We start from the raw sequence: 14,122 nt of genomic DNA on the forward strand, positions 1-14,122 counted from the left end.
ACTCAGCTTAAAACCTTTTTAGAGGGTGAAATCACTCAGTGAAGAGCCACGTTTAGAAAAAGCCCGGCCCACCACCACCCCCCCCCGAGTCTGCAGGTCAGAGGCCACGCTGGGGGACGGGCCACGTCAGACGATAGGGGAAAAAACAGGAACTTCCCCTCTAAAATGTGTGCATAACGAGTCCAGGTATTGTAAGATTACAATTTGTCGGTCAATGAGGATTGTCATAGGGACGGGGCTCTGACAACCCCTGTAAAATGCATTTCACAGCCATGGTGCCCACGGCGTGGAGTCTCACTGCAGACCGTCAGCAAATGCTAGATGCAAAGGTAGATGGTGACGATGCCCATGACCCCCCCTCCCCAGGGATATTTAATATCAGGGGTTCATAATCCCCCCAAAAAATGCAGAATACGCTGCCACCATCATCACAAACATGTGCAACGAGCAGTAAAGGCGCCATCACCACGGAGGGGGCGCTCTCCCCGCACAGCAGTACCTGCTGCTCCAGCTCGTGACAGCGATGCAGGATGCCCGTCTTCTCATCCGTGTCCTCGCTGATGAAGTAATATTTACGGGACTGGGAAGAAAGAAGACAAAGTGGAAGATGATTATTATTATGCATTTATATAGCGCCATTTATTCCATGGCGCTTTACATGTGAAAAAGGGAAATATAGACAGGTACAATAAACATGTGTAAGACAAGGGACACACAAGTACATAAGGAGAGGGGACCCTGCCCGTGAGGGCTCACAGTCTACAGGGATGGGTGAGGATACAGTAGGAGAGGGTAGAGCAGGTCGTGCTGTGGTTCAGTAGACCGAGGATCATTGCAGGCTGTAGGCTTGTCGGAACAGGTGGGTCTTCAGGTTCTTCTTGAAGGTTTCCGTTGATGGTGAGAGTCTGATGTGTTGCGGCAGAGAGTTCCAGAGTATGGGGGAAGCACGGGAGAAGTCTTGTATGCGGTTGTGGGAAGAAGAGATAAGGGAGTAGAGGAGATCTTGAGATGAGCGAAGATTGCGTGCGGGTAGGTACCTAGAGACCATGTCACAGATGTATGGAGGAGACAGGTTGTGGATGGCTTTGTATGTCATGGTTAGGGTTTTGAATTGGAGCCTCTGGGCGATAGGAAGCCAGTGAAGGGCCTGGCATAGGGGGGAGGCTGGGGAATAGCGGGGAGACAAGTGGATTAGTTGGGCAGCAGAGTGTAGGATGGACTGGAGTGGAGCCAGAGTGCTAGAGGGGAGGCCAGAGAGTAGGAGGTTGCAGTAGTCGAGGCGGGAGATGATAAGAGCATGCACTAGTGTTTTTGTGGTTTCATGGTTGAGGAATGAGCGGATCCGGGAAATATTTTTGAGTTTGAGGCGGCAGGAGAGGGCTTGGGTATGTGGTTTGAAAGTGAGCGCAGAGTCGAGGATCACCCCAAGGCACCGAGCGTGCGGGACTGGGGAAAGAGAGCAGCCGTTGACATTGATGGATAGGTCTGGTGGAGGGGTAGAGTGAGATGGGGGAAAGATGATGAATTCTGTTTTCTCCATGTTCAGTTTGAGAAAGCGAGCAGAGATAGACAGACATTGTGGGATTTCAGTCAGTAAGGAGGCGAGGTCGGGTCCAGATAGGTAGATCTGCGTGTCATCGGCGTAGAGGTGATACTGCAAACCGTGGGATTCTATGAGCTGTCCCAAGCCGAAGGTGTAGATGGAGAATAGTAGGGGTCCTAGGACAGAGCCTTGGGGAACACCGACAGACAGGGGGCGAGGTGAGGAGGTGGTGTGTGAGAGGGAGACACTAAATGTTCGGTCTGTTAGGTATGATGAGATCCAGGATAGGGCCAAGTCTGTGATGCCAAGATGATGAGGAAATCTAGCGCCTGTTCTACTCCGGTCACATCCAAAGCTGCAAGAACACATTAGGTTTCTTGCAGCTTCCTGGTGCCCTGCTGGTTCAGTATCATCACTAAGCATTGTGGGGTCGGACTGGTTACACAGGGGTCTGTAACGTGCCCTTCACCTGCGGATTACAACTTCCAGAATGTCCTAGCATCCTGGGAGTTGTAGTTTCACAAGAGCTGGAGAGTCGCAGGTTACAGAATTACATGTCTCACCGGAGACAACTATGGACGGGACACCGAGCTGCGTGGGGGCCACTTACCTGACTGTCGTAGTTGACGTAGCTGTCGGGTGTCACAGTGTCTGTAGGTTCCTTGCTCAGGAGCTGAAGGGGTTAATACACAGTCAGCAACTACAGCCGCCATGTGGTACAGGACCTCACTGGGGGCGTCCCACCAGCCATCCAGGACCTCCCGGGAGCGTCCCCCCCAACCACCAAGGGTATCACGGTCGCATCCCCCAGCCACCCAGGACCTCCAGGGCGCATTCCCCCCCCCCCAGCCACCCAGGACCTCCCGGGCGCATCCCTCCAACCACCCAGGACCTCATGGAGGGCATCCCCCCCAACCACCCAGGACCTCCCGGGCACATCCCCCTCCAACCACCCAGGACCTCATGGGTGAGTCACACCCCCCCTCCCCCCAATTACCCAGGGCCTCACTGGCGACCCCAAACACCACAATGCCATGACCCGGGGGGCACAGCACCTTCCCTCTAGACCCATGAGCGCTAATCCCCGAGCATTAGTGATAAGGATACTCTGGCAGGCGCGGCCATCTTTGGGCGGCACTTACCTCCTGTATGGACTCCATGACGGCCTGCTGCACCGACTCTCCCAGGGTCATGATCTGCTGGATGTGCTCTGAGCAAACACAAAATGCAATAAAAGTTCAGAGATCCTGATATACGAGGCCGGTCACATGCCAGGGGCGCAGGGCAAACATGTAGACGCCTTCCGTGATCCTCACCGCCATGGTGCATTTAACCCTATAAGGACCAGGACGATTTTTTTTTTTCTACTAAACAGGATCTGGAAACTTTTACCTAAATTTTCCTAACTTTTTTTTTTTGTTTTTAATGGTAAGAAATGGAGAGGGAAATCTACTGAACTCAAGCATAACATTTCCCACGTCTCCTTTGTAAGCATTTTTCTTAATGTTTTTTTTTGTTAGGAGGATTAATAGCTTAGCGGTAATTTCTCTTAAATTAGATTAAAATGTAACAAACCTGATTTTTTTTTTGTAGGGATTACTTTACCTTGTAACTCTGAGGTGCCTACATGTCAGAAAAAAAACAAACAAAAAAAAAAACAAAACCAGGCCCCCTTTTATAAAATTCCGCACCCCTCACTGTAGTCAAAATTGGATTCATGAAGTTACTTAACCCTTCGGAAAAGAAATTTTTTTTTTTTTTAATAAAATGTTTCTTTAAGCCCAAACGTAATCATTTGACAAGGATAAAAAGGAGCACACGACTGGTTGTGCAATTTCTTCTGAGCGCGCAGATACCCCCATACGTGGTGGGAATCTAGTATTTGGGCACACGGCCGGGCTCGGAAGGGAAAGAGCGCCATCCGACTTTTGGAGTGCAATTTTTACTGTAACGTATTGTAGAGGCTCCTGAGGTGCCAAAAAAAATGAACTCTGCCGCCCCCCCACTATCCGGGCATAGACATGCTTGTCTGCATCTGGTGGCCCATGAGAAGACGGGTGGCATAACGCAAAGCAAGGAGAGAAAAGAATCTCTGATTCGCTATGGGCCCCTCGCCGTAACCCCCAAATATTTGCAGAATTTACTTTATTTCTCATCTTGATTGCGGAAGTATTCAGTTGTAAAGTTGAGTTTACCACAAGACCAAAGGGGGTGTTAGCAGAGATTTGACTTTTTCTCCTGCATCAGGTTGACCGATCTTGAGCAACAGGTGACATTCCAGTAGAAAAAAAAAAAAAAAAAAAAATATTTCCCCAAAAAAGGTCAGACTGGCTTTCTCCTGTGAGATATGTAGTCTCTGCTTTCCTCCATGATTTCACTGCTGGCATTTATTGTGCAGAGTTCAGAAGAGATGTGTGTCATTACCAACACCTCCACACTGACTGCTGGGACATGAGAGCTGCTAGAAGTGTTTATAATGACTCTTCTCTACACAGTAGATGCCACTTACTTAATGCAGTGATTTACTGATGCCTATTAGATCCTCACTATGGCATATAGCAGACATGGAGGATGATGGGCTGACACCGGGAGCGTAAACTACTCAGAGACCACAGCCTCTAAGGAATTGACCTGCAGGGTTCGGTGTGTTGACTGGTAAAATTGGGGGCAAATCTTCCCTTCTTGTCCTGCTATGTCTCACCTTCCTTCTTGTCACAGCTGATGGCGCACCCCAGCACTAGCTGCACCATTTTCTTTAGTTCTGTGGTGTTGGAAAACTCCCCGATCATCGCAACATCTGGTACGTGATCCTCCGAAACCGGGTGTCCGAGAACCTGGTCATGAAAAACCATCTCATAATTGCGTCGGCTTCAGAGCCGAAATCTTCCTTTATCATTCTCTGCACAGATCTTACGCTGGTTATGTAAAGTCTGGGGTCAGTCACCTAGTGCTGAAAAATACTACTCCAATGCGCTATACTGCAAACCCAGCAAGCTTGCTGACTGTTTCCAGGATCAGAGCAAAACAAATGAAAGTTTACAAAGTTGCTCTTTTTGGAAAGCACATTATCTCTATTCTCTTCATACAGGTAACCAGCTTTTCCAATCTCTGCTCTGAATCCACTCCTGTGTCTCCATTCAATGCCAGCAAGCAGTTAATCCTGAATGCTATCTATGTGTTTTCAACTCTGCAAGCTTATATCTGGTAACCAGCTTTTCCAATCTCTGCTCTGAATCCACTCCTGTGTCTCCATTCAATGTCAGCAAGCAGTTAATCCTGAATGCTATCTATGTGTTTTCAACTCTGCAAGCTTATATCTGGTATATAGTTTTTTTCAACTTACTCTGCTTGTCCCCTTATGTTGTGAGGTCAAGAAACTTTTCAAAGTGCTTTATGATCCATGTAGTGCTGGAGATGTGTTTATTTGACCACAACATTTTATTGGGTCCTGGTGTCTCAATTTAGTGTGATTGATTAACGAGAAGAGAGCCAAAAAAAAAAAAAAAACTTAGCCTTAACCTCCTATATATTCAGACCTAGCTAGGGGGAGCATTTATGCACATGTAATCGAAGTACATGTATCAAAGTACTTCTGGCAGTTATAACATGGCAGATAGACAGGGCAGGAGACAGGTAAGACATTTATATACATCTACTCTCTGTACATTTGGAGTACAACAAATATATACCATATGCATTTGTGTAATTTATATCCTGGCCGCTGCATTCACACACATCCACCGCCCTGGCATTAACTCTCCACACTCCATCCATATTGGCCCCTCGCTTCTTTCCTCTCCTATGTATAGCATTCATGCTCTTTTCACATTGTTAAATTGCACAGATCCAGGCAGTCCCACCATTCAACACCAGAGACGCTCTCACAAATCACTTAACCATCTGCTCACTCTTTCTATCCTCCTTCTCCTAGTTGCAGGAGACATTGCTCCCAACCCTGGTCCCCCATGTTATAGAAAGTCAAACCCCCCCACTGCTACACTCAGAAACCCCTCTAATCTTATTAATATTCCCTGCATGCCATCTGTCTCTCTTAATTGTGCACTTTGGAATTCTCGCTCAGTGTGTAACAAACTCTCCTTCATTCATGACTTTTTCCTTTCTAATTCTCTTAACCTCCTGGCTCTTACTGAAACCTGGATCCAGCAGTCAGATACTACCGCTGCTGCTGCTCTTTCATACGGGGGGCTACACTTCTCTCATACCCCAAGATCAGACAATAGAGCTGGTGGAGGCGTTGGTCTGCTCCTATCACCAAAATGTACCTTTCAGGTTATCCCTCAAGTACCCTCACTTGTCTTCCCTTCTTTTGAGGTCCATGCCGTCAGACTCTACACCCCCTTCTCCATGCGAGTGGCGGTGGTGTATCGTCCTCCCGGCCCCTCCCATCAGTTCCTGGATCATTTTGCCACTTGGCTTCCACATTTTCTCTCCTGTGACATCCCTACCCTCATCATGGGAGATTTCAACATCCCCATTGCTCTTCCCCCTCCCCATCTGCTACTCACCTTTTATCTCTAACCTCCTCATTTGGCCTTTCGCAGCTTACTAATTCTCCAACGCATGAAGACGGAAACTCCCTCGACTTGGTCTTCTCTCGGCTTTGTGCAGTGGATGATTTTGCAAACTCCCCTCTCCCGCTCTCTGACCACAATCTTCTTTCATTCTCTATAAAGAACTGCCAGGCTGCTCAGGTCACCCCCACTGTCCAGACTTATAGAAACATACAGGCCATTAACACCCAGAAACTTCTGAAGAACTTGCAGTCTTCATTGGCCCCTATCTCCTCCCTCTCATGTCCTGATTCTGCATTGAAGCATTACAATGAAACACTTCAAAGTGCCCTGGATGAATTTGCACCCCCTATAAATAGAACAACACGACACAGATGGCGACAACCCTGGCACACGGTGCAAACACGTTTCCTGCAGCGGTGCTCCAGGTGCGCCGAACGTCTGTGGAGAAAATCCAATCTACACGAAGATTTCATCCATTATAAGTTTATGCTTAGAACATACAACACTGCCCTTCACCTCTCAAAACAAACCTATTTCAACACCCTCATCACCTCACTGTCCAATAACCCGAAATGTCTCTTTGACACTTTTCATTCTCTACTCAACCCAAGAGTACAGGCCCCAACCACGGAGCTCCGAGCTGACGATCTGGCCAATTACTTCAAAGAAAAAATCGACCAGATCCGACAGGAAATTATCTCCAAATCCCCTCATACCATGCACTGTCCTCCCTCCCCCACTGCATCTAACTCACTCTCTGATTTTGAACCAGTCACAGAAGAAGTAAGCAGGCTCCTTGCATCTTCTCGCCCAACTACTTGCACCAGTGACCCATTTCCGTCACATCTCCTCCAGTCCCTTTCCCCTGCTGTCACCCCTCACCTAACTAAAATATTTAACCTCTCTCTCTCTTCTGGTATTTTTCCCTCCTCATTTAAGCATGCCATCATACATCCACTACTTAAAAAACCATCCCTCGACCAAAACTGTGCCGCTAACTATAGACCTGTCTCTAATCTTCCCTTCATCTCTAAACTCCTGGAACGCCTGGTCCACTCCAGTCTTATCCGCTATCTCTCAGAAAACTCTGTTCTCGACCCTCTCCAATCCGGTTTCCGCTCTTTACACTCCACTGAAACTGCCCTCACTAAAGTCTCTAATGATCTGCTAACAGCTAAATCAAATGGTCATTACTCCATGCTAATTCTCTTGGATCTCTGCAGCATTCGACACTGTGGATCATCAGCTCCTACTCACTATGCTCCGCTCCATTGGCCTCAAGGACACCGTTCTCTCCTGGTTCTCCTCCTATCTCTCCGACCGCTCCTTTACTGTTTCTTTTGCCGGCTCCTCCTCCTCTCACCTTCCCCTTACTGTTGGGGTTCCTCAAGGATCGGTTCTAGGTCCCCTCCTCTTCTCCTTGTACACTGCCCCTATTGGTCAAACAATCAGTAGATTTGGTTTCCAGTACCATCTCTATGCTGATGACACCCAATTATACGCTTCTTCTCCTGACATCACGCCAGCCTTTCTAGAAAACACTGGCGATTGTCTAAACGCTGTGTCTAACATCATGTCCTCACTATATATGAAACTGAACCTGTCAAAGACTGAACTCCTGGTGTTTCCTCCCGCTACTAATGTACCTACACCCGACATTGCCATTTCCGTGTGTGGTTCCACTATTACTCCCCAGCAACATGCCCGCTGTCTTGGGGTCATACTTGATTCCGAGCTTTCCTTTGCCCCGCACATTCGATCACTGGCTCGCTCTTGTCATCTGCACCTCAAAAACATTTCTAGAATTCGACCTTTTCTTACTTTTGACTCTGCAAAAACTCTTACTGTTTCTCTTATTCATTCTCGTCTCGACTATTGTAACTCTCTTCTAATCGGTCTCCCTCTTACCAAACTCTCCCCTCTCCAATCTGTCTTGAATGCTGCAGCCAGGATCATATTCCTCACCAATCGTTACACCGATGCCTCTACCTTGTGCCAGTCATTACACTGGCTACCCATCCACTCCAGAATTCAGTATAAACTTATTACCCTCACCCACAAAGCCCTCCATGGCTCAGCACCACCCTACATCTCCTCCCTTGTTTCAGTATACCACCCTACCCGCGCCCTCCGTTCTGCTGATGACCTGAGGTTAGTATCCTCAATAGTCAGAACCTCCCACTCCCGTCTCCAAGACTTTACACGTGCCGCGCCAATTCTTTGGAATGCACTTCCCAGGTCAATACGATTAGTCCCCAATCCCCACAATTTTAAGCGTGTCCTGAAAACGCATTTATTCAGACTGGCCTACCGCCTCAACACATTAACCTAATCTATCCCTGTGTGGCAGAGCCAAAAGTTTTACCATAACCAGGTTCCCAGCATCATGTTCCCACATGCTTTATGCATCCATTAGCCCTCTGTGTCTGTACTGTTACACACTTAACATTATGGCTGGTCCATACAATCAGAGCAACTGTTACCACCCACCTTTCGTGTCTACCTCTTTCCTCATAGACTGTAAGCTTGCGAGCAGGGCCCTCACTCCTCTTGGTATCTGTTATAATCTATGTGATTATTGTTATGCTGTAATGTCTATTGTCTGTACAAATCCCCTCTGAAATGTAAAGTGCTGCGGAATATGTCGGCGCTATAAAAATAAAATTTATTATTATTATTTATTATTATCTATAGGAAATCCGTTAAAGGAACAGATACCTTATTAATACACAGTGGCACTCTGTGACCACCAGTTGGCAGCAAGAAACAGCACAACGCAAGTCAGACGTCCTGATGGGTGCGCTGTCGTGTACGAGAAAATGTCATACCGCCAAAAAAAAGGATCTGACCCAACCTCCTGAACGTCCCCAGACTGCCCAAACCATCCGTCTCCTGCCCGCTGGACTGTGGAAATATTATACTGTAAATACAGAAACTAATGGAATTGATAAGTTTTTGCCTTTTCAGTGAGCAGTATAGACCTGTATTCAATGGATATAAAAAGTCTACACCACCCCTGTTATAATAAAAGGTTTTGTCTTGTAAAAAAAGGAAAAAAAAATCCTATTAAGAATAATTTCAGATCTTTTTCCACCTTTAATGTCGCCCATAGTCTGTACAGATCCATTGAGAAACTGAAATAATTTTTGGAGGAAAAAAAAAAAAGGCAAAATAATGTGGTTGCATAAGTGTGAGCGCAGTCTTATATTTGGGGATGTGGTGGTGTTCAGAATCAGCCAATCACATTTACCCTCATGTTACACAGTAGTCAGTGAATGGCCGCCATCATTTACAAGGATTCTGATTAGCCACATAGAAAGTTTCGCTGTTCTAGGAAGATTTTCCTGACATTTTCTTAGTTGCATTTTACAGTAAAAGCCACAACAGCCAACAACACAGCAAAGGGATCTCATAGTCGAAAGTTATATCAGTCAGGAGAAGGGTAGAAAACATGTCCAGGGCATTAGATATAACATGGAAACTGTGAAGACGTCATCAAGAAATGGCTCAAATTTGTCATAACAACAACATTACCAAGAACTAGACGTCCATCCGTAATTGGTAAAAAAAAAAAAAAAGAAAGAAAATCAGCTCAGTAGGCAGGAAGAGGCCGACAGCAACATTAAAGGAGCTGCAGAAATTTCAGGCCAGTGCTGGTTGTGTCCTGCATGTGACAATCTGCTGTATTCTTCATATGTCCGGCCTGTGGGGAAGGGCGACAAGATGGAAGACTTTCCTTACAAAAGCAGGAAACCTGTTATGTTTTGACGAGACCAAGGGGGAATTTTATGGCCAAAAATTCCTCAGATTGCAAAGCCGATACTGTGCATCACCAGATCACCATCCCCACAGTGAGGCACGGTGGAGGCAGTGTTGCGCTTTGGGTCTGTTTTTCAGCAGCTTTTATTTGGGGCTTTAGCCAAGGTGGAGGGAATTACAAACAGTCACAAATATCCGTCAATTTTTGCATTAAAACCTTCAGGCCTCTTCTAAAAAGCTGAAGACGAATTTCACCTTCTAGAACAACGACACTAAGCTCCTTCCAAATCACCAAAAGAAAGGCTTCACTAGAAGAAGATCAGAGTTGTGGAATGGCTGATCCAGAGTACAGACCTGAACCCAAGTGACAATCTGTGGGTGACCTGACGAGGGCGTTGCGCACAGGAGAAGCCCCCATAATCTGTGGAGCTACTGCAAGAAGGAGTTGGGGGGGGGGGGAATAAATAAAAATCGCAAACTCTAGATCTGCCGTGCTGATAGACCCTGACCCAAAAAGACTGAATGCTGCCAGAAATTCACAGGGGACGGCAACAAGAGTATTAGTGTAAGGGTGTGCAGGATTTTATCACATGTCAAAAACTTGGGAATTATAACAGGGGAGTGTAGACTTCTTATATCCACTGTATTCCTAGCACTGGCTATAAATCTTTCATAGTGATCATCGGAGCCGACAATGGATATCGGGCCCGGTTTTCTCTTGCATGTGTAGGCACCTTAGGAGAGCTAAACTTCTGAACCCCTGGCCGATACACTGTAGCAAACAGTCAGCTCAATAAACCAATATACTGATATCTTTACAGATTTTTGCACTTTAACACTAATGTATACAGTACCGGTGAAAGGTTTGGACCTGTTCATTCACTGGGTTTCCTTGCTCCTATTGGAACGTGCACATTGTAGTTTCAGACTGAAGGACGCAAAACAACAAAGAGCATTGGAACAATAAGGAAACACGACTGAGAAAAATCAGAATATATGTTATACCTTAGAGCCCTCATCACCCTCTGATGACAGTGTGTCTCTCAGCAGCGTCATAGGGTGGTCACCTGGAATGGCTACCTACAGTCTGGGAAGACCACCAGAGACACCAAGGACTTGATCGCTGCTTTGCCTTCTCTCTGAGTCCAACTCTTCCCAAACCATCTCCATTGGGTTGATGGTCAGTGATTGTGGGGGCTATGACCTCTGACACAGCCTTCATCCCGCTCCTTCTTACGTAGCCTGGAGGTGTTTTGGGTCTTTTGCCTTTAGGAACAAGTAATAGTCGCACTAAGTGCAAAACAAATGGGATGCCACCATCAGTGGGCACTACATACGTAGAAACCATCCGCTCGCCATTTTTGAGTCTCAATCAGGCATGGATGTTTGTACAAAAAATGTCAAATTTTGACTCATCAGAGCACAGCACAGATGTCCTATGATCTAACGTCCAGTCCTTGTGGTTCTTGGACCAAACAAGTCTCTTCTTGTCTGCAGTACTAGGTAGTTTCTTCTTTTGCAGCAATTCGGTCATTAAGTCTTCCCTGGACAGTTGATGTTGAGATATACCTGCCATTTACTTTCTGTACATGACTTGAAGTGCTGTCAGTTCACATTTTCTGAGGCTGGGAAAACTTTGATGAACTTATCCTCTGCAGCAAAGATAATTCTTAGGTCTGCCTTTCCTGGGACAGTTGTCATGAGAGACACTTTTGTCGCAATGACTGGATTATTTTCATAATTGCACTAGAAGATACCTTCAAGGATCTACAATTTTCTGAATTGCCTGACCTTTTATCTTTAATGTTGGACTGTGGTTTCTCTTTACTTAAATGAGTGGTTCTCGCCATATTCTGGCTTAGAACATTTGTGGAAAAGGGCTGAGCACTGCACCGGCCCTGTGTACCAACACTGGTCTGAAAATCACAGAGGATGGTCACAGACACTGTCTAAAAGCCAACTGAATACAAACACATGGGCCATGCACAGTGTGAACAAGTCTGTAGGGCAGTGTTCACACCACCAGAAGACTGAAACACAGAAAAACACAGTAAAACAAACGTATAAAAATACTCTGCCGTAAAAAAGTAACAGTAAACAACAAGTGCTAGTAAAAAGATAACTCTACCAAACGTCAAGGTATACCCATGAGAGCAGTCCCTAACTGATGTATTTAAAAACCTGATCATGTGTATAGTACCTATATGAGCAGGATCCAGACAGGTAATGTCCAAAGTGGACACGCTGTAGAAGACATCCTACAGACTTGTTCACTGTGTGCATGGCCCATGTGTTTGTATTCAATTGGTTTCTTGTTTTTGCAAGATTAGGGAGGTCATAGAATCATAGAGTTGGAAGGGACCTCCTGGGCCATCTGGTCCAACCCCCTGCTCAAGGCAGGATTCGCTAAATCATCCCAGTCAGAAGTCTGTCCAGCCTCTGTTTGAAGACTTCCATTGAAGGAGAACTCACCACTTCTCGTGGCAGCTTGTTCCACTCATTGATCACTCTGTCAAAAAGTTTTTTCTAATATCTAATCTGTGTCTCCTCCCATTCAGTTTCATCCCATTGCTTCTAGTCTTTCCTTGTGCAAATGAGAATAAAGTTGATCCTTCTACAATGTGACAGCCCTTTAGATATTTGTAGACAGCTATTAAGTCTCCTCTCAGTCTTCTCTTTTGCAAACTAAACATTCCCAAATCCTGCAACCTTTCCTCATAAAACAGGGTTTGCAGACCGGTCACCATTCTGGTCGCTCTTTTCTGAACTTGCTCCAGTTTGTTGATGTCTTTTTTAAAATATGGCGCCCAAAACTGGACACAATATTCCAGATGAGGTCTGACCAAAGAGGAGTAGAGGGAAATAATGACTTCACGTGATCTAGACTGTATGCTTCTGTTAATACATCCTAGAATTGCATTTGCCTTTTTTGCTGCTGCATCACACTGTTGACTCCAATTCAGTCTGTGATCTATTAGTATACCCAAGTCTTTTTCACATGTGCTGTTGCTTAGCCCTATTCCTCCTATTCTGTATATGCTTTTTTCATTTTTATTGCCCAGATGTAGTACTTTTCATTTTTCCCTATTAAAAACCATTCTGTTAGTTGCTGCCCATTGCTCCAGTTTATTTATATCTTTTTGAATCCTCTCTCTCTCTTCTCTAGTATTAGCTATCCCTCCTAGCTTTGTGTCATCAGCAAATTTAATCAGTTTACCCTCAATTCCTTCAACTAAATCGTTGATAAAGATGTTGAACAATACAGGGCCCAGGACAGAGCCCTGTGGTACCCCACTTGAGACATTCTTCCAACTGGATGTGCAGCCATTTACGACCACTCTTTGGGTCCGATCACTAAGCCAGTTATGAATCCACCCAACAGTTGCCTTGTCCATTCCATACTTAGTCATTTTTTCAATAAGGATTGTATGAGATACTTTGTCAAATGCTTTGATGAAGTCAAGATATACTATATCTACAGCATTTCCTTGATCCACCCAATCAGTGATTCCGTCATAGAAGGAAATTAAGTTAGTCTGACATGACTTATTAGTTACAAACCCATGCTGACTCTGTTTAATCACTTCATTCTTAGCCAGGTATTGACATACATGTTGTTTAATAATTTGTTCAAAGATCTTTCCTGGTATAGAAGTCAGACTCACCGGCCTATAGTTGCCTGGGTCCACCTTCTTCCCCTTTTTGAAAATAGGAACAACATTTGCTCTTCTCCAGTCTTCTGGGACTTCTGCTGTTCTCCAAGAATTTTCAAAGATTATGGAGAGGGGTTCAAATATTTATTCTGCCATCTCCTTCAGTTCTCTGGGGTGTAATTCATCTGTACCTGGAGACTTGAATTCATTTAGGTTAGCTAAGTGTTTCCTCACTATCTTTCTGTTTATAGACATCCTGGATTCTTCTATTCCTTTAATAGGACAGTGAAGAACAGTTGATGTTACATTTCCTTTCTGAGAGAAAACAGATGCAAAATAGGAATTTAAAAGTTCAGCCCTCTCAACATCCTGTCTTACCATTTCATCATTTTCATCCTGTAAAAATCCTATAGCATCTTTGACTTTTCTTTTACTTTTGACATATCCCCAAAATCCTTTATTATTGCTTTTGACATCTCTTGCAAACCTCAATTCATTGTCAGCTTTAGATAATCTGATTTGTGCCCTGCAGGTTCTGCAGACAGCATTATATTCTTCTTTAGATATGCCTCCCTCTTTCCATTTTATAAACATTTTTTTCTTCCTTTTTAGCATGTGCTTAAGTTCTGTGT

The 14,122-nt window shown here is 45.2% G+C and overlaps 1 protein-coding gene across 5 annotated transcripts in view; it reads right to left on the bottom strand.

Annotated features, from left to right (window-relative positions):
• The window catches only part of HOOK2 (hook microtubule tethering protein 2), a 54,743-nt gene that overhangs the window by 6,506 nt on the left and 34,115 nt on the right, over positions 1-14,122 (bottom strand). For 4 of the 5 annotated variants that reach the window (XM_073587413.1, XM_073587411.1, XM_073587412.1 and 1 more), the window contains exons 5-8: positions 4,245-4,377; positions 2,686-2,753; positions 2,154-2,216; positions 500-580 (exon numbers count right to left, since the gene is read on the bottom strand). In XM_073587413.1, the coding sequence (XP_073443514.1) occupies positions 500-580; positions 2,154-2,216; positions 2,686-2,753; positions 4,245-4,377 (345 nt within the window). The remainder of the gene's footprint in view (positions 1-499; positions 581-2,153; positions 2,217-2,685; positions 2,754-4,244; positions 4,378-14,122) is intronic. The other variant, XM_073587415.1, reaches the window with a different exon arrangement.

This window comes from Dendrobates tinctorius, unplaced genomic scaffold, assembly GCF_039654945.1.
Source record: "Dendrobates tinctorius isolate UK_male_01 unplaced genomic scaffold, ASM3965494v1 ptg000099l, whole genome shotgun sequence".
NCBI lineage: Eukaryota > Metazoa > Chordata > Amphibia > Anura > Dendrobatidae > Dendrobates > Dendrobates tinctorius.